Raw genomic sequence first — 20,121 nt, forward strand, 5'->3', positions numbered from 1 at the left:
TTTGCAAGGTATCATAGGGATATGGGGACCATAATTAGACTAATTGTTTTCAAAGACATTGTCACAATTACTGCAATTATAAAGCAGAAGTAAACAAATTACTCTTGTTGGGTTTTCTTTTAAATTAGCTGTTTACTGATAAAAAAAATAATCAAAATGTTACAGAACAAAACATTATCTGTGTGGAGACTGTATTACCTGAAACAGATATAAACACGCCTGGATGTCATATTTCTCACAGTTTTTCACAGTTAGAGACTTGACACCCTCTGTGAATTTGCATCTCTTAATTTCCTCACTTCCTTTACTTTGTGATTTACGGAGAAGACAAATATGTTTTATATAAATTTTGGCCATACAGTAGCTACTGTGACCTCATCTACTGGTTTATGGATTGATAAACCCATGGATTATCTTAGATTATTTGATGGATAACTTGATAAAATTGTTCCATATTGCACAAACACCATAAAGAAGGTTCAGCGTTCGATGGTTCAAATTAATTAAGGTGCCTCTTAGCTGACTCTTAGGTGCCGGCATCTACATGCAAGTGTTACTCAAAGATGTCAAACCTGCATGCTAATACATCAGCCCATCTGTGGTTATCTCAAAGGGGACAGTTAGCTGTCTAGACCAAAACAATTTGTAGCAGGATGTAAACATGTTTATTTCTGGAGTGGATCTAAACATTGGGTCCCAAATGGCCACTTGAGGAACTGCAACTTAGGCCACTTTTGCTTTGGCTTAATTATTCAGCCCTTAAGGCTGCGACTTCTACAGAATCCATTTCAAAATTTTCTCTCACCATCTCTCTGGTTGAAAATGTGTTTTCTCTCACAGGCAAGCTTTTCATTGACTTCCTTTTATGGCTCATTTTGACACATCCTCAAAATATAATTTAAATTCATTGGAGCCAGTAAAGTCTGGTTAGACAATTTTATCTGCTTCATTTAATCACATCTTTCATATTCAAATTGGAATTTAATCAAAGGTAATCACAGCTGGCTTATCCTGGGAATATTTAGTAAGTCTTTTATTAATGATTGCCCACCTGTTCATCCCAAAAGTCACTTTTAATAAATTCTGCTTTCATTTTCTTTTTCTCTCCTGCTTAATCCAGCAGGATTGTGTTGTTGTTCTTCAAAACAGCTCCACTATTGACACTTTTGACCATTTGTTTATCCTTCCCCTGTCTCCTCCATTGCTCTAGTGCTTGGTGTGGTTCCTGAGCTCTGCCTGTGCCGGGACCTGGAGCTCGACTGTGACGGGGCTCATCTTCAAGATATCCCAGTGGTAGCAATGAATGTCACTATGATGTGAGTAGAAAATAACCCCTGTTTTTCTTCGATACTTTCAAACTCAAGCAATGTCCAGAAAGACAGTCATCAGCAGCGATTACTGTCACAACTTGCGAGAATTTTTGTAGCAGACATTTGCCACTTCAAACATCACTTGCCACTGTGAATACCTGTCATTGCCACAACTTGAAAGGTAAAAAGTGAAAATTATTGCCTGAGACATGGCACTCAAAGAACTCAAATCTGTTGGACAATTCTCTGAGAGCAAAGATGGTGGTAGAAGTAATCCTTCTCTGGGAAAAAAAAGTCTTTTAAATTTTTTTTCTTTTAATTTATTCTTTACATGAAAGTTAAGTTCAGCAATATACTACTTTAAACAAAATGCATGGATATATTTCAACAAGACCACTCAGTGTTGAGACTTACTGTTAAAAGCTATAAAAGCTAGCCCGTACTCATTTAAAATATGGCTTTTTTATCAGTACAATGTACAACATCCAGAATCAGATCAACTATGCTACCATAAGCCCAACACCTATGTTACAAATTTAGCCTTCAAAATGTGACATTAAGACAACTATAATGTATGTGGAATAAATAATAAAAGGCTCATTAATCACATGTCCTCACAGACTGACTGGATGCATCGCAAGCACACTCATTTATAGAATTCCCTGTTCAACAGTTGGACCAGCTTCTAAATATATGACACATACAGCACATCTTAAGGTGTGAGTGTATATTCTGAGCATATTAGCAGTAAACATGTTGCAATGATTTACAAATGTCAGAAGGTACAGAAAGTACAAAAATGTTAATAATTTAATACTAGTAATATTTCCATAATGTGGAGGGGCCCTTTTGCCAGATCTCAGCCCAAAAGAGCATCTTTGGGTTGTAGTGATCCTGGAGTTATACATTATGGAAGTGCAATCAATACGTCTTTAGCAGCTGCTAAATGATGATGCTGTCAAAGTCTCTCATAACTAAAATCTCAGAAGAGTATTTCCAGCAATTCCTTGAATCTATTCAATGAAGAAAAAGCAATTTTAAAGGCAAAGTAAGGCCCAACCCTGTTAGTAATCAAGTAATTTTGTTTAGTTTTGTTTAGTTTTGTTTTCATTTCTTTTAATGGATTGTCAGTTCAAATAAATAACACTGACTTTTTGTTCTAATGAATCATCACCTCGCTTCCTTTCATGAGCCCATTATAATTATCTTGCCCACTACAGGGCTATGAAACAATCTAACTAGGAGTCATAATTAACTGCTTGCACAAAGAGCCTCTGGGAGAAGACGGTCTCTACTTGCCAGCTATCCAAGAAAAACAAAGTTAAAGTAAACAAAGTTAGAGAATGGTGCACCAAAGGGGATTGCGTTAATAGTAAGACGTTTTCCCAAATGTGAAAAAACTGACTACTTCTGCTTGATAGAATAGTGCGTGAGAAGATGAGCTTTTAATCATCCTTTAATCCTTTAAAAGGCTTGGAATCAGCAGCTGAATCAGTTGGTCAGTTCAGGGTCTCTTGACCCTGATATGGTCTCTTGGCAGAATTTAAAAGACCACTAAGCTGTAGCTTGTAATGTTTACAGATTAATGTTTCTGGTAACTGGCTTAGTCAGAAAAAGTAAGTTGGACATTATAGGGAGTTTTTGTCTTTTTATATGTATTTTATGTGGATAATCCAGTTAAGATATTAACATATTAAAATATTAAAATCTGTATATCAAAAATCTTCTTTGAGTAAATTAAAATGCCTGCTATGTAATAAATAAATAGAATCAGCGTAGTGATGTTATGTTTCATTTTAAATCGTTTTTAAGATTCACAGCCACAAAATCCCATTAATCATAGTCAGAAGAAACATGCTGTCCAAGTGTCCAAAGGTGAGTGGTGCTTTTGGTTTCAAGCAATAAACATGTAAATGTCCCTGTCTCTCAGGTCCCTACAAAGGAATGGGCTTCAGAAACTTAGAGCGAACATATTCTTTAAGTACCAGAGCCTGCAGAAACTGTGAGTGTTCCATTAATTGTGGATTACATGCTATTTATGTTCTTTTATTGCATTTGTAGTCTTATTGTCTTTCTACAATATTCTTTTCTGTTTTTTATATTGTTTGTTTTTTTCTTTAAAAAATAAAAAAAGCTCCACACACAATAGATCAGGTGCTATAACCCTACCCTATTCATTGAGTAAAGCATCTTCACTCTACCTTGACCTGGCAAATGCAACAAATAAGCATCACATCTATAAAGCTGGTATGTGTAAGCTAAGAGGACTGCTGGGAACGTTGACAGATTTGTTCTGCTTTGCATACAAATTCATTCATTGTCCACTTGTGTTGTTTATCAGCCTCACACAGTCACACTGACAATGGCAACATGAGAATAGGTCTTATCCCTCGCCAGAAACTATTTGGTAGCTTTTGCTGGACTGAAAACTTCCCTGAGATGTGTATAAACAAACATTAGAATGAATTGCCGTGTGTGAAAACACAAGACAAAACAACTGTCAGCAGGGGTTTGTCGAGCTCGTAGTGTGCAATATAAAGGAGTATTCTTGGAAGAGATTATCATTATTTGATGTGAACGATTTCATTTACGCAAAAGTTGCACTTGAGCAAAGGCATTCGGGCTTTATGGCTTAGTATGTCTGTTTTGTTTTGTTTTTCTGATAGCTATCAAGTAAAAATAAAGAAAATATTTTGTGCTTTATGTATGGATAGATATCTCCAGCACAACAAGATTCAAGATGTGAGTCCTGATGCATTTAGAGGGCTGTATAACCTGACAAGACTGTAAGTTTGTTACATTTTTGCTTTACGTGTAATTTGATAATACACACTCTGAGTTGCATTGGTTTCTTATCTGTTCTTAAAATGCAGAAAAGCATTAGTTCACTTGCAGTAGTTAATTTTGGCAACCTAGCACATCCTGCTTCTTGACATTAACAAGGTATGCTTGTATATGAACATTCACTTTAAGAGGATAGATTATATAAACTGACCAATGATGAACTGCTTTTGGAAGGTCAACACCACTTACAAATTGTTATCAGCATCTGGTGCAGGTAACCTTCCATTGTCTTTCTGTATGTAGATATCTGAGCAACAACAGGATATCGGTTTTAATGCCTTGGGTGTTCAGGGATCTGCACAAACTGGAGTGGTTGTATGTATCCAGCTTTTATAACATATATCACCTTTTATTTCTTCTTCTTGCTTTGTGCTTTTTTTAATTACTTTCAGGTATGCACGTCAGTGAATGCAGTTTTGTATTGTGCAAAACTATATTCTATTTTTGATGTATTTGTTTTTACTCTAGGATTCTTGAAAATAACAACATCCATCAAATATCCCCCACGACCTTTTCAGGACTGAACTCCCTTGTTCTATTGTGAGTCATTATTTTGACTTTTTTGTGCTGCAAAGGCTTTCAGATCATCGAAAGTGGTGCTATTAAGAGTGCTTGGCAGCTACGTGTCACAGTCTGGCGAGGGCAGACTGTATGAATTGAAAAAGGACCCAAAATGCAGACTCCAAGGAACAGGGAACAAAACTTTAATGTTAACAAAAAGCGAGCCGTTTAATATGGCTGGAAAAAAAGGTACAAACAAAGGGCAAGGCAAACTGAAGCAAAATTAACAAACCTAAACTAGGAAATCTAAACAAACAATAAGAAAAACCTAGACAAGAAACTTGGAAGCATGGCATAGGAAACATGGCGTGGACAACAGACGACCTGACAATCACACACTGAAAACAGAGGACTTAAATACACAGGAGGTGATTAGGGGAAGTGGAGACACATGAGGAAACAGCTGGCACACATGAACATAATGACGTCACAGTGGGAGAGTAAAACTGAACATGATGAACACAGAACACCAGACCTCTTCATAATAAAACAGGAAACATAATGAGACATAGACATGACAACCCGAACTTGACAACATAAGACACAGACATGAAACGCATGAAGAGCAGGGGAGATTTAACATGGTTGGAAACACGAGGGGAAAATAATAACTAGAAACACTTAGGCATAATAATACAAACTTGATAACATAAGACACGCAGCATGAAACACGAAGGGTGAGGGGAAGCTTAAATACAGGGGAAGAAAACACAAGGAGTCTAATAACCAAATGAACTTAGATAACCTAATGAACAAAATAAACTCAAACTTAAAACGCTGGGTCAAAAGACCCAGGACCATGACACTACGAGCAAATGAGTGTTCTTTCTTTGAACTTTAAGAGAAAAGCCTTTCACCTTCTTTCATTTTGTCTTGCTGATTGACAGGGTTTTGTTGAACAACTCTTTGACAAAGCTGGATGACATCTGTCGAGAAATGCCCAGATTAAATTGGTTGTAAGTAGAATGTCAAAAAAAAAATCTAAACTTCTCCTAACATACAAGTGCCAATTTGCGATCAATCTGTTCTTTGTGAGCAGTTTGGGTGCATTTGTCTGTGTTCATTTGATAATATGTTGTGCAGGGACCTGGAAGGAAATCTCATTGAAGTGATTGGCAATGCCTCATTCAGCTCATGCACCATGCTGACAGTTCTGTAAGTATAAATCTACATAATTTATTACATGGCTGAGGTGCAGTCTTTGCATTTACATTTTTTCTTTTGCTGCAGTTCCTGTTAGAGGATTGCAAATCAACCTTAGTTTCATACAAATTGATGAACTGTACTATCCTAGGTGTGGGATCAATTCTGGCAGTTCATTAAATGGGATTAAGGTAGGAAAAATAGTCATATAATTCTTTCTGTGTCTGTTGCCTGTCTCCAGGGTTCTGCAGCGAAATAGGATCAGCTACGTACATGAACAGGCTTTCTCAGTCCTGCAAAAGCTTGGAGAATTGTAAGTAAAAATATTTTGCACAAACAAACTTCAAAAAACAAAACAAAACTCTCTGGATTGTGCCAAAAAAAAGCTGAATTGAAGCCATGTAAGATATGGATTTTGAAGATTCATTGTGATTAATGACTCAAGAAGTTCCAAAAGAACAGAAGGAAACGACAGCATTTAAAAACACTATAAATGCTCTGTTCTATTAAAAAAAGCACTGAAATAGCCAGATCTATGCTTTAATCGCTTCCAAAGATTATCCTAGACGTCATTAAAACCGTCTGTAACACCTAAGATACAGCAGCTTCCTGTCTAAGAAGGACAAACATCAAACACTGCTCAGTGCAATAACCGACATCATTTAAGGACGTGTCTAATAAAGTAACATTTAGCTCAAGGGTTTGTAGAAAACCCCTGTGGAAAGGCAGGGTGCACCCGGGACAGGTTATCAGTCTCACAGAGACAAACAACCATTCAAGATAATATTCACTCCTGTAGCCAGTTTACAATCATCAGTTAATTACAATCAGCAGTCCTTGCTGCTCCATCTACTTGACTAACATCTGTATAGACCACTTCAGGTCTCACTTGTATTCTGATACGTTATGGAATTTGCACAGGTGTCACATGAATAGAACTGAGTAATTTAGAAGGAAATTTGATTGAGATCAGCGGTTATAATTGAGCATTTTATAGTCATGTTGATGATCCATGAACTTCACATTTTTATTGTGTCTGTGCTTTAATTCTAACAAGCAACAGTCAGTGGCTTTAAATGTGGAACTTCTTAATACTTTTTGACAATGGCAATTTGATCTATATAGCACATTCAATTATATGTAGAGTTCAGAAGATATAAACCCAGTGTAGGTTTTATATGACTTAATGCAGTTAAAACAGCAAAATAAAGCCCCCACACCAATGTCAAAATCATGAATAATCAAAATCACTGACTTTTATCTGGTATTGTTATAGTAGCAGTGTGGATAGAAAGAGTTAATCCATGACTGGGAAACCTCCTGTGTACGGTTAACATCAGTTAGTCTTTAATTCTCTTCAAAAACTGTGAGTTCAAACATCCAGTCATCCACCCATTCACACACTGGTGATGGCAAGCTACATTGTAGCCACAGCCACCCGGGGGCGCACTGACAGAGGCGAGGCTGGCGCCACCGGGCCCTCTGACCACCACCAGTAGGCAATGGGTCAAGTGTCTTGCCCAAGGACACAACGATCAAGACTGTCGGAGCTGGGGCTCGAACCGGCAACCTTCCAATTACAAGGCAAACTCCCAACTCTTGAGCCACATAAGAAACCACTTGGACATAGACATTTATATTTAATGATGAAGAGGGATAGTAGGTTAAATATATAATGCATTAAAGCCATACAACCACAACATTCACAGTGCTGCAGTTGGTAACACTGAATCTTCAAAATAGGGTAACTGTGAATGTATTATATTAATGCAGTCTGGGAAACCTGCTGTGGATGGTCACTAATGAAAAACGTGGCTACAACAACCCACCATAAGCATAGTGTCAGTATTCAAAGGACTTTACATTTTTTGTTATTGCTGTTTTTCAGCTTGCCTGTCATTCTATCCACCCCCTCTCCCTTAACAGAGTTACTGAGGGTGGATCTTCCTTTGAAGATCTGTATGCATCCATCAAATGCCCAGTGTTGTACATCAATATTTATTCATTGTTCTTTATTTTTGGAGAACTGATGTGGATTTGTCTGTGCACACAGGGATCTATCCAGAAACAGACTGGCAGGAATCCCTCCGAATCTCTTTGTCTTACTTGAGGATTTGCTCCAGCTGTGAGTTCTCTTTATACAAATACCCACAGACGCATAGTTCTGTATGCGGATACCTTTCCCATAGCCTTCTCTATGGCTATTTATATCTTTGTAGTCATCGAGAATGACAGCAGACTGACAGTTTGTCATTTTGCAAAAACTAGACATAGTTTCATGTTTTCAATGAAAAGTGTGTATACAGACTTTGACTAAACTGTAGTAAATTTTGCTGGGGGTTTTGTACTACCTTTTAATTTTTAGAACTTATGTAATGATGAAAAATTGCAAATTGCAAAGATAATATATGATTGTATCAGTTTTAAATTAATGTTCTGTGAAGGGGTTATGTACGGCTGGTTAGTTTAATATACAATGACAAGTCATAATTTATTGAGCAAGTACATGTTATGTAAGCATTAATTTTATGAAGAGTTATTAGAAGCTGAAGCTATGAAACACATGAAAGAGTGAAGTATTTACCTTCTTTTAATTGAAAAATGATAAACTGGTAATAACTAAATTGCTCAAAGAATGCAAAAGACAATTCCCTTATAATAAATTATAAATAGCAAGGATAATATCATTGTGATATTATTGTGTTTAACATTGTTATACAGAATAATTGTAGATTAAATACAGAAAATACTACAAAAATAGTGTCAAACTGTGGTATAGCATCTTCCTAGGGATTATAAATTTTAAGCAGAAGACAGTCAATACACTGATTCCCTAACCACTAATAAATATGCTGGTGGGAGGATAACAAGCTAGAAAATGAACAGAGGAAGGACACACCTTTAAGATGTGAAGCAGGAGGTAGTATGACAGGAAGATAAACATGTGGGAGGCAGCTGACATGCATAAAATGCTTCTAGACATATTTAAATGTCACTGGTGTTCTATTTGTTTTCATGAAACTGCATCACTGAAGATTGCTGTGCTTTGTTTCCGTCCTCCCATGCATAATGTACAGTGAACTGTAATTTCATTAATCATTTATGTGTGTGTGCTGTTCATTGTTGCTTATTTTCCCCTTTTTTCTGCAGAAATATATCGTACAATCCCATCATGGAGCTGCAAGTTGACCACTTTGATAAGTTACATAAGTTAAAATCATTGTAAGTATTTGATGATGCATCCTTGATAACATTAAAATTTAAAAAAAAATCAATGTTTAGCATTAAATAAAACTGAGTTAATCAATAAATTGATATCAAGTAACCACACAAACTCGGTTTACAATCAACCTTTTATGTAAATATACAGGTTTTTTATTCTAATTCATTATTTTTTTACTATATCATATTTATTTTACTTTCATATTGATCTTATCTTATTGATCTTATCTTTCATGTTGGTGCCTGTCCAATTACTTTGGTCAGCTCCAGTTTTTGATTTGATTAGTTTGACTAGTTTGAAGAAGGTTATCATTTTTTAATGTTTTTCCATTTTTGAGAACCTCAGTATATTCTGCATATTGCTGTTTGAGACATTCCGGCAAGTGATTGTCATACTTCTTCTTCATACGCACAAGCTTGAATTCACAAAAGTCAAAATCTAAATAAACAGAAGACTAAAAATGTCTCTTTCTAGTAGAAATGTCCCCCATTTAGGCCTTGAAAGGCCATTTACCAAGAAGAAGATTTGGTGAAAACACGTTTTCACGTTTTTGTGTACAAAACAAATCAGCATACTGTATTGTGTGTGGCATCAAACTAAGACAAAATCATCTTTATATTTGTTAGGAGCATAGAAGGAATAGAAATTGGAAACATTCAGCGAAGGATGTTTGAACCACTCAAATACTTGACTCATATGTAAGTACTCCATTGTGATGGTCTATGTTTAAACAGTAAATCCTTATTGTTCAGTCTGGACTGTCATAGAGACAATGTGTTACTCACACATAGAAATATTATCCTAGTAATGAGCTTTGAGCTGGCCTTATTGAGACTGTCAGACTCCTCTTCCAACCAGGAGATGATTAAGTCAAGCTTAGTGTAATCCTTCTTTTCTGTTGCTAAAACAACTCAAGATACATCCATGTAAGTCCTGAAGAGATGCAACAAGACAGAGAACATGATAAGATGAATGCCTCTTCACCCTTGGATACAGTCACAGAGATTCTTTAACGTTCCCTTTGTAATAGTGCTTCATACAAGTTTTAGTAAGTGTCAGCTGCATTTAAATCTATCTTATTTTGCAGAAGTAAAATGCATTTTAAAGCAGCAGTGCTCAAGCTACTTCATTCATAAATATTTTGATATATGCCAGCACCCTACCTTAGACATGAATGGAATAGCATTTTTATTTCACAAAGCAATTTAAAAAATAAATTTAAAGTTGCATCTCTATTTGAAGAAATTGTTGCACCTATTATTCAGAAAACTCCAGAAGTAAAGCAGTGAACTGTTTTCAAAGGGATTGTTTCTTTATAAGAGTGCATTTCCATAAAACATGTGCATTAACTAAAGGGACTTAAAAAAAAAATAAAAAAACATAGTTAATTTTTGAACATCGTGATTTGATCGCAATTTAATTGTCATAAAAAGGTCATTCCGCTTTGGTTTTGAAGAGCGAGCACCAGCATGTGTTTGACATTTGAGAAATGTGAAACAAATATTGGCCAATTATTAATTTTGCACTCAATTCATATTTTCCTGGATGAATTCTAATAGCACTGAGGATGCTCTGACTTTCCAAATAGAGACTACTGTCAATACTCTGTAAATTATTGCCATTCCTTTAATACTATAGCAATAAAATAACTGATTAACATATAGTAAGCAAATTAACATTGTAAGGACAGTAGCATGTTCACTTTGACATTTAGCTATGGGCAATGTTGGAAGCTGGAAAATAGTTTGATTTGTTGAAATGTCATTTTTAATTACTGTAAGGACTAGAGCAGGGCAATATGACCAAAAATATTTATCACGATATACGTTTGAAAATTTATAATGATATAACTGACAATATAATTGACAGTAGACAAAATACTTTACAACTCCACAACTTTATTAGTGGAAAAAAAAATCAATGTATTTTCACTTAAACAAGCAGCAGTTTTTTATGTGCATGAAAGTTATATAAAAATTTAACAGTGCAAATGCAAATTCCTTGCTGATATTATGTTGAAGCACAGTACGTATCACTCCGCGAGGCTCCTGCCTACGATAGCCGCAATGCTCCGACAATCCATCAAGCGGTGCGGGTTTCTTAGCTTAGCAAAGTCGTACTAAAACATTTGACAGATTTTCGAGCGCCGTGTAGCACATAAAATCGTTTCGAGGTCAGTAGACTCAACCAGAATTCATACATAAGGCACACGGGATTATAAGAGGCTCTGTCGATTTTCAGAAAAATCAAAGGATTGATTTTAAGTGTGCCGTATTTTCCAAAATACGGCCGTCGCTAGCATGCGCTACCAAAAATAGTGCTTTGTTGTGTATCTGATGGACGAAAGCTAAACCAGTTCGACATCACTGAAGTTGCAGCATTTTTAAAAACCAATTCTGGTTCATCTGTTTCATTCAACGATCCGCTTTCGTCCTTCTCATTTTCCGTCGCCAGCATGCTTTTTCCGCCATGTGTGTATGAAAACAAAGGCACTGCGCATTCGCATTTTACCCATATTCTATCGCGATATTTCATTTTCTTATCTTTGCCCAATATTACACCGGTATTACCGTGAACGGTATGATATGGCCCAGCCCTAGTAAGGACCATAAATGACATGTCAATTTCTATACAGGGGTTGATGGTGGGAGATGGGCAGATAATTCAGCTGAATAAACCCTTTAATTCTTTCTTTGGATAAAATGATTACTGTTAAACTTTTGCAGGTCTCCACCTGGGTAGAAAGACAAAAGACAAAAGCACTCATTTTAATTTAAGTTGGCTTCTTGATTAGGTTTACCACCTTTAGAGTCTCACAGCTTCGGGTGCTATTATTTCCGTATAAAATTGGCACTTCAGATCACCAGAATACCCCTTCTTGCTTTATTCCTCTCTCTTATTTCTGCACCTGCCAGTATGTATAAAAAGAAAAGACATTTACAGTGTGGAATTTTCCTGTTGCCTTGATTGACCCAGAACCTTTTTGGTTCAAATAAACAATCTCCTTTTGTCTGTTGCTTAACCTTACACTTTTTTTGCGTGATTACAGCTACTTCAAGAAATTCCAGTACTGTGGCTATGCTCCTCATGTGCGTAGTTGTAAGCCCAACACTGATGGAATCTCATCCTTTGAGAACCTACTGGCCAATATTGTGCTGAGGGTCTTCGTCTGGGTTGTGTCTGCTACCACCTGCTTCGGCAATATCTTCGTCATCTGCATGCGGTCGTACATTCGCTCAGAGAACAAACTACATGCCATGTGCATCATCTCCCTCTGCTGTAAGTCACGTTACTACATTTAAAGTGGAAAACTCGTATAACTTTTAGGATATAACTTTTACTGGCTACAAAGATTTTATTGTTTGCTGTTGCAGTTTCTAGATTACAACTGACATATTCTTCCAACACTGTGTCCTTCTGATAGCCTTGAATGTCAAAGACAGCACAAAGCATGAAATTAGTTTCCACCGTGCCTATCACCATGTTTCAATAATAAAGGTTTAATATTAAATACACTGGCAATCCTCATGAATACTACTAAATGCAAAAAGCTGGCAGTTGATTAGATAAGATATTCTCATCATCCAAAGAAATAAAAAGTCATTAAGATAAGACATGATTAACATGATATGTAAAAATAGTAAATATATATTCAAACTTAACTCTTGTCATAAAACTGCTTTTATATATGATGCATACTAAGTGGCAAAAAACAGTTTTGACTGAGATACAGCTGAACTACACTCGCCAGTCACTTTGATGGGTTCAGCTATTCAGCTGCTTGTTAACACAAATCAACCAATCAAATTGCAGCAGCTCAAGGCATGTAGACAGGTTGACTCAAATTGACATTCGCTATAACCAAGGTATCTAGACGTGCATTTCTAAGTGCACAACAAATCACAAATCATTGTTGCTGATCATGCCGACCCGTTTATGATCACAGTTTAGCATTTTCTTTTATCTACTCACAAAAGGATAACAGCCCATGACACACTATGTCACAAAGCTCAAAACATCTCAAACTGGTTTCTTGAACATGACAGTAAGTTCACTTGTTCTCAAATGGCCTCTACAGTGACCTGATCTCAGTCTGTTAGAGCACCTTGGGACTGGAATGGGGAAACCGCATCATGTATGTGCAGCCAACAAATCAGCAGCAAATCTGGTATGATGCTATCATGTTGGTACAGCCTAAACTCTGAAGAATGTTTCCAGCATCATGTTGAGTTTGTGCCACAACAAAGTAAAGCCGTTCTGGAGGCTAAAGAGGATCCGACTTGGTTTAAATTAGATTTAAATCTTTCTTTTTGATAAAGCATATAGTAAGGGCTGGATCAGGTGACATGTAATCTTTAGTTATTATTAATCTTTGGCTTTCTCCCACAGCATGTCTTTGTCCTATCTTCCTCCCCTTACCGGTAACCGGTCGCAACTGATGTCCTGAGCCAGAGCCAGAGCTGTTAGTAAAAAGCTGTTCACGTGTTTTGTGGTTTCAAACACAGTGGAAAAGTAAATCCAGTCTTTTTGTGGAGTGCACTGGTGTGTGAATGTGATATGAGAACTGTTTTCATTAGCAAGTAGATTTTTGGCCAAAGAAAGCCAAAAATGAAGCTTATGATGATGAGAAAAGTAAAGCATTTTAAATATGACTTATTCTTTGCTACTTTAGCTGAAGAGTTTAAAAAGAGTATCTTAATGCAAGCAGGATGTGTTTGCATATTGCTTTTAATATGGCTATTAAAGGAGCGGAAAGAGTCAAGGAAGAAATGAACCAATAACAAAGTACAAACATGAAAGTGTTGAGTCATCCGTACTTAGAACTGGAACAAGACTTGACATGAATTAATTATGCTTGTATCAGCCATTGCCTTTTCCTAAGAAAGCCAAAGTATTCATGATCTTTAAGTGACTATATAGGAGCCCCATCACACAGTCGGCAAGTTTAATTTTTGTACCCTTACAATCTTTCTATGACACATTATAACATAAAAAACCCCAAAACATACAAAAGAAAACTTAAAAGCAATGTTTAGTTATTTTATTCCAGGTCCACAATTAATGCCTTCTAAAGAGCTTTGGTCTGATTCAGCATCAAAAGAATTACTAACAGGACTAAGGAGGAGGATTTGAGTAATGAATTCACCAAACTATCAAAGAAATAAATGGTAAATGGTAAATGGCCTGTATTTGTATAGCGCTTTTAATCCATGACTGATGAAGCAGTGGGCAATTCATCAGAGGATATAAGTTGTGAATTAAATCACAAATTTAAGAAAAAAACATTGTGATAACTTTGCAAACAGAATTGAAAGTAGGTATAAAAGAAAATAACAGATGGGGCTGGTAGTTATCTTTTAATTTCAGTTCTTTTTCTCTCCAAGAGTTTCAAGCATGAAACAATGGTTGGTGTACGATGCATAGTCATGTTTTGTATATCAAATTCCAATTATTCCAAGAGATGGAGATTGCACATTGAACAGTCTTTTAAGACAGATGTATAACGTCTCAGCTTGCTTTTTGAACTTCTAACCTTTTGTTAGTCAAAGGAGCTTGCAAAGAAAAGCGTCTGGACTTCTTTAAGTTGCTTGAAGACGTTTCACCTCTCATCCGAGAAGCTTCTTCAATTCTAAGGTCAAATGGTGGAGAGTCCCAGATATAAACCTAGTAGGAGTGACCCCCCACAGAGGGACAAAAGGACCCCCTGATGATCCTCTAATCGCCTGAGCCAAGGTGTGAAACTGGGTGTGGGTCCCAATCAGCCAGAGTTTCGGGTGTGTTCATTGTGAAACCTGGCCCCACCTTATCATGCGAATTCCTGAGGTCAGATAGCCCAGGATGTGAGTGGGCGTTAAGGCGTCTGGGAAGGGATCTCAAAACTGGATTATAGATGGCAGAGAGTTGGTGTCGTAAACCCCCGCCTCTGTTCAAAGATGGTCGCTCACAGTGGACATAGATGGCTTCTTTCACTCCTCTTTCAAACCATCTGTCCTCTCCGTCCAAAATGTGAACATTGGCATCCTCGAAAGAGTGTCCTTTGTCCTTTAGATGCAGATGGACTGCTGAGTCTTGTCCTGTGGAGGTGGCTCTTCTGTGTTGTGCCATGCGCTTGTGAAGTGGCTGTTTGGTCTCTCCAATGTAGAGGTCTGAGCATTCCTCGCTGCACTGTACAGCATACACCACGTTGTTAAGTTTGTGTTTAGGAGTTTTGTCTTTCGGGTGAACCAGTTTTTGTCTGAGTGTGTTGCTGGGTCTGAAATGCACCGGGATGTCATGCTTGGAGAAAACTCTCCTGAGTTTTTCTGACACACCGGCTACATAGGGGATGACAATGTTGTTGAGTCTGTCCTTCTTATCCTCCCTCGCTGGTGTCTGATCTTCTTTTCTGTGCATCTTTGCTGACTTTATAAACGCCCAATTAGGATAACCGCATGTTTTGAGTGCTTCCTTTACATGGGTGTGTTCCTTCTTTTTCCCTTCAGGCTTAGAGGGAACATGTTCTGCCCGGTGGTGTAGGGTCCTAATTACTCCAAGTTTGTGTTCCAGAGGGTGATGGGAGTCAAAGAGGAAGTACTGGTCCGTGTGTGTGGGCTTCCGGTAAACTTCGATGTTGTGGTTGCCATTCTCTTCAATGTGCACAGCGCAGTCCAGGAAAGGCAAGCTCCTTTGACTACGATGACCTGGATGACTGAGAACCTTCACAAACATAACCTTGTGTTAGTTTGTTAGTTTTGAAGAGAAAGTTACATGCTCTCAAGAATTTCTGCCCGAGGGGGTACGCACAAGTTTTTGAGTGCATTGTCCTCCTCACCTTACTTGCAGCAAGCTGTAATGGGCTCATTACGGCAACCTAACAAAGAGACCCACTTCTTCTTGAGTGAAGGCTGTGAAGTGCATTTTTCATCAGTTGTCGCAAGGGGTGACAATCAAATTCCACACTGAAAAACGAACTTAACTAAGCAACACAAATTTGAGGTTTGGGCTTTAAATGTTGCTTTTTCTAACGTTTATATAAAGAAAAATGTTGTACAGTAGGGGTCAAAGTCTTAACAAGAAGGGCACCTCAGTGTCAACTAATTTATTTGTGTAATATACTGGGATGTTTATAATTTGGAGCTATTTGCATAAGAGGTATTTTGTTATATTTTATAATATTGTAATATAGATTGTAGTAATTACTTTAGTTTATTTAGTTACTGTTCTTACTGTTTTGGGGCAACTGTGACCACATAATTTCCTCTGGGATTAACAAAGTATTCTGATTCTGATTCAGAAACTCTAGTAGGTCTAGTGATGATACCTATAGTTTGTATTTGTTTAGACTTTTTATCATAAAAAATATTGGCTCCGCAGCTTATATTTACATTTGTAATCACATGAATATTTCGAACCCTGGAATCTACAGGTTTGTACAAAACTTCATATCCCATATTATACCATCTCACAACATCCCCAAAAAGTTTCTTGTTTTATCGAGAAAGTTTTCTTAGTCTTCAAATGCCCCCACAAACGTTCCATGGGGATGAAGGTGGGTGGCTTATAGAGCAAAATCACTGACAGTTGATGTTTTTTCTTTCGTAGCTCTCGGAAAGCTTGTATTGTGGTCATTATTCTGCTGCTGAATAAATTATTTTCTAAAAACAGGAAAACCAAAAGATGTCTCTGATAAATGAAGTGTTGCTGTTGCAAATAGAACACTTTTTCCAATCAGAGAAATGCTGGTGAATGTTAATATATCCCCCAACTGTTATAGGAACTAATACTAATGCACTTATGCTGATTGGAGTCTTGCTTTTTCTTCTATAGCAAAATCTGTATGTGTTCATTTTTTTTCCCCAACTCTCAGTCTACTGAGCCTTATTATTGATCTTCTTATAGTCCGGTCACTCTAATTCCATTTGATCGTGCTTTGAATGTAAATAAGCAGTTTTACCAGTGCATGTAAAATGTCATAACCTCTTCAAAGGTTTTACTCTAATCATCATTTCACACAGAAAAAGCCCTTCTTTACTTTGGATAAAATCAATTTGACTTTGGACACCTCCATTAGTTGATACTGTGTTTCATTCTATTAAAATGTTGCTCACTGATACTTGCAGTGTGCTTAGTTGTGTTTTGCTGGAAATCTTGAGCAATGTCTGCAAGTTCATTTACTGTATTTGAAAAGGTTTCTCATGAATAGATCAAATCCACTTGTATTACATTTGAATGTTTTTTTAATGGAACAGATACTGTCATTGTCACTGTGCTTCTGCCTTGTTTGACCGCCATGTCATCAGCCAAAATAAAGGCTCGCTTTTCGTTTGAACTCCGTTTCGTGTCTTCGCCTGTGTCTGAGTCCTCCACACACTCTCCACTCAGTCTGCCACTGCGGATCGTGACAAGATACAACTGAAAGAAATGAACCTTTTTTTAACATGAATAACATGACCTATTTTTTTCAAATTAGACTGAGAGACCCAAGAATACTCTGCAATATTAAATATTTCCCCATTTTACATGTCAGAATTTAGATTGCATTTAAATGTTAATCCTCAAACTCCTTGAACATTTCTTGGTTTAGATAAGATGTTTAAAAGTTTTGAAATTCAAGTGTAAAACTCAGCTGTTTCATTTTTGTTCAGAATCTATAAATATGCAGCACTGTTGTATGCTCCATCACGCCTGTGACCCTAAACTGCGGTTAACAGGATGGATGGATGAATGGGTATCCCTTACATGTTCTTTAATAATACGCAACATTTAAAGTGTGTGTCGATTTCTTCAAAACTGGCTTCTAACTAGCTGTGATATCATAAATCATTCTCCCCTCAAGTAAAATTTAACTCGGAAGAACCTTCCTCTTTGAGTAGAAGAACATAAAATCAGCATTCTAGTTTAAAACACTGAACATACATTATTCTGTTTCTCTTTCATTAGTTTTGCCTTGAGTTCTCTAGTTAATGTGTCAGTTTTGTTTCCCTTGAACAGAACAGAGCTAGTTTTTTTTTCCTATTCAAAGTCTTAATGCTAAGTTAAAATGAGCCCAGCCGCTACTCCTTTTCCTCAAGAGTTTCAGCAAGAATGCTAATGGGTCTATTTTTGCACCATTTCAAACTGATCATATCATTCATTTCCTTTTCATAACAGTTTAGACCGCATGAAAGACTGATGTTAGCCTATAGTATCCCTGGTTCCTCTTAATATGCATGGATTTCCGAGGTTGAGTGGCTGCTGTCAGCATGTTATCATTAATCTCCTTCTTACAGATTCAATCCTTTCATGTTGACCAATTTTTGAACTTGTCTTTTTTTTCAGAGCACTGCAGTGTTTATTTGGTGTTAAAATAAGTCCAACTGACATTGTGCTCACATTTCTTAATTAATCTAAAGTAATGAAACTACATTTTCTGAAGCAAAGCAGCCCAAATACATCGTTATAGCTACAGTATATGTTCAGCCAAATACTCCAGAAATATCAGGATGTAATCTTATACCAAAATCTCATAAGTAATTTGTAAATCAGCTGCTTTTTCTTCGCAGGTGCAGATGGGTTGATGGGCATCTACCTCTTCATGATCGGTGCATATGACCTAAAGTTTCGAGGCGAGTACAACCGGCATGCCCAGGCGTGGATGGATAGCAGCCAGTGTCAGGTCATTGGCTCTTTGGCCATGCTGTCCACTGAAGTATCTGTCCTGCTCCTCACATATCTAACGCTGGAGAAATACATCTGCATAGTCTACCCTTTCCAGTACTTGACTCCTGGCTGGCGACGAACTGTCACCATCCTTCTTGGGATATGGGTGTTTGGTTTTATTATTGCCTTCCTCCCATTAGTTTGCAAGGGGCTGTTTCGCAACTTTTACGGGACCAATGGTGTCTGCTTTCCACTGCACTCTGAACAACCAGAGACTCTATGGGCTCACGTTTACTCCGTCGTTATTTTCCTGGGTGAGGATTTGTTCTTGAAACAGTGCTTTGAAGATTTTTGTTCATGTTTTCACTTGTTTTGTTTTTTTTGTTTTTACTTCTTCTCCAAAGGTAACTGTAAAAGTACAGGTTCTGTATTTAGTATATGTGTTTTATATGTGGGGGGTTTTGCATTTATTTATTTGCTCTGGATGCAAAGATTTATTATACATGTACATTCAAGTACTGCAAATTTAAACTTGTTTGTATGAAATCTTTCCATAGGTCTTAACCTGGTGGCATTCCTCATCATTGTCCTCTCCTATGCAAGTATGTTTTATAACATCCAGAGAACAGGCACTCAGACCACTAAATATAGCAACCACATCAAAAAAGAGGTGACCATTGCCAAAAGATTCTTCTCTATCGTCATTACTGACTCCCTCTGCTGGATCCCCATTTTCATCCTCAAGATCCTCTCGCTGCTGCAGGTGGAGATTCCCGGTACAGTAAAAGAATGACAAGCATTTAAACAAACACTTTGATGAAAAAGAGCATTTTGAGTAAAATACTACCTAATTAGCCTCACAGTTTGCCTCTACAACATTTTTGGCCTCTTAACTCAGCTGTGTCTGCTGCAACTCACTAAAAGAAGCAGATGATTTGATGAATGCAGGCAGGTCTTTATAAGGGTTCAGCAGAATGTAGCTGCTAGACTTTTAACTAATGCCACATGGATACGATGATGGATGTGACTGATTACCTGTGTATAGATTTTATTATTTTTAATGACTTTTTTTTTTTATATCCTACTGTTTTACTGATTTTTGCTTTAAGATTATTCATGACAGGCTTCATTTTATTATTCATTATTCATTTGATTTTTTTTTTGTGACATCATCATTGACCAGGTCATTAGCAGTTTGTAATCACACGTCTTTGGCAAAAGAAAGTGATAATGTGTTGCTGATTTGTGTGTGATGAAGTAACTGGTTTTTGGGGGGGAGAAGTGGGTTAAGAATACATTTAAATGCCACGTGATGTGTTTTAGATGATTTTTTAAATTGATTACAGTGAATCAGAGCTGGCTACAGATACATTCTCTTGCAAAGCATCAGGTTGTAAAGTCCTGCCTTTTAAGGTCAAACGG

General features: G+C 37.0%; 1 protein-coding gene across 1 annotated transcript in view; it reads left to right on the forward strand.

Moving 5' to 3' along the window:
- rxfp1 (relaxin family peptide receptor 1) overlaps positions 1 to 20,121 on the forward strand; it is a 90,035-nt gene that overhangs the window by 69,138 nt on the left and 776 nt on the right. Inside the window, exons 4-17 of the mRNA XM_080901491.1 lie at positions 1,211 to 1,316; positions 3,241 to 3,312; positions 4,025 to 4,096; positions 4,398 to 4,469; positions 4,623 to 4,694; positions 5,603 to 5,671; positions 5,799 to 5,870; positions 6,100 to 6,171; positions 7,912 to 7,983; positions 9,009 to 9,080; positions 9,708 to 9,779; positions 12,131 to 12,360; positions 18,603 to 19,013; positions 19,257 to 19,475. Of these exons, the coding sequence (XP_080757617.1) occupies positions 1,211 to 1,316; positions 3,241 to 3,312; positions 4,025 to 4,096; positions 4,398 to 4,469; positions 4,623 to 4,694; positions 5,603 to 5,671; positions 5,799 to 5,870; positions 6,100 to 6,171; positions 7,912 to 7,983; positions 9,009 to 9,080; positions 9,708 to 9,779; positions 12,131 to 12,360; positions 18,603 to 19,013; positions 19,257 to 19,475 (1,683 nt within the window). The remainder of the gene's footprint in view (positions 1 to 1,210; positions 1,317 to 3,240; positions 3,313 to 4,024; positions 4,097 to 4,397; positions 4,470 to 4,622; positions 4,695 to 5,602; positions 5,672 to 5,798; positions 5,871 to 6,099; positions 6,172 to 7,911; positions 7,984 to 9,008; positions 9,081 to 9,707; positions 9,780 to 12,130; positions 12,361 to 18,602; positions 19,014 to 19,256; positions 19,476 to 20,121) is intronic.

This window comes from Rhamphochromis sp. 'chilingali', assembly GCF_963969265.1.
Source record: "Rhamphochromis sp. 'chilingali' genome assembly, chromosome: 13".
In the NCBI taxonomy this organism is placed as follows: domain Eukaryota; kingdom Metazoa; phylum Chordata; class Actinopteri; order Cichliformes; family Cichlidae; genus Rhamphochromis; species Rhamphochromis sp. 'chilingali'.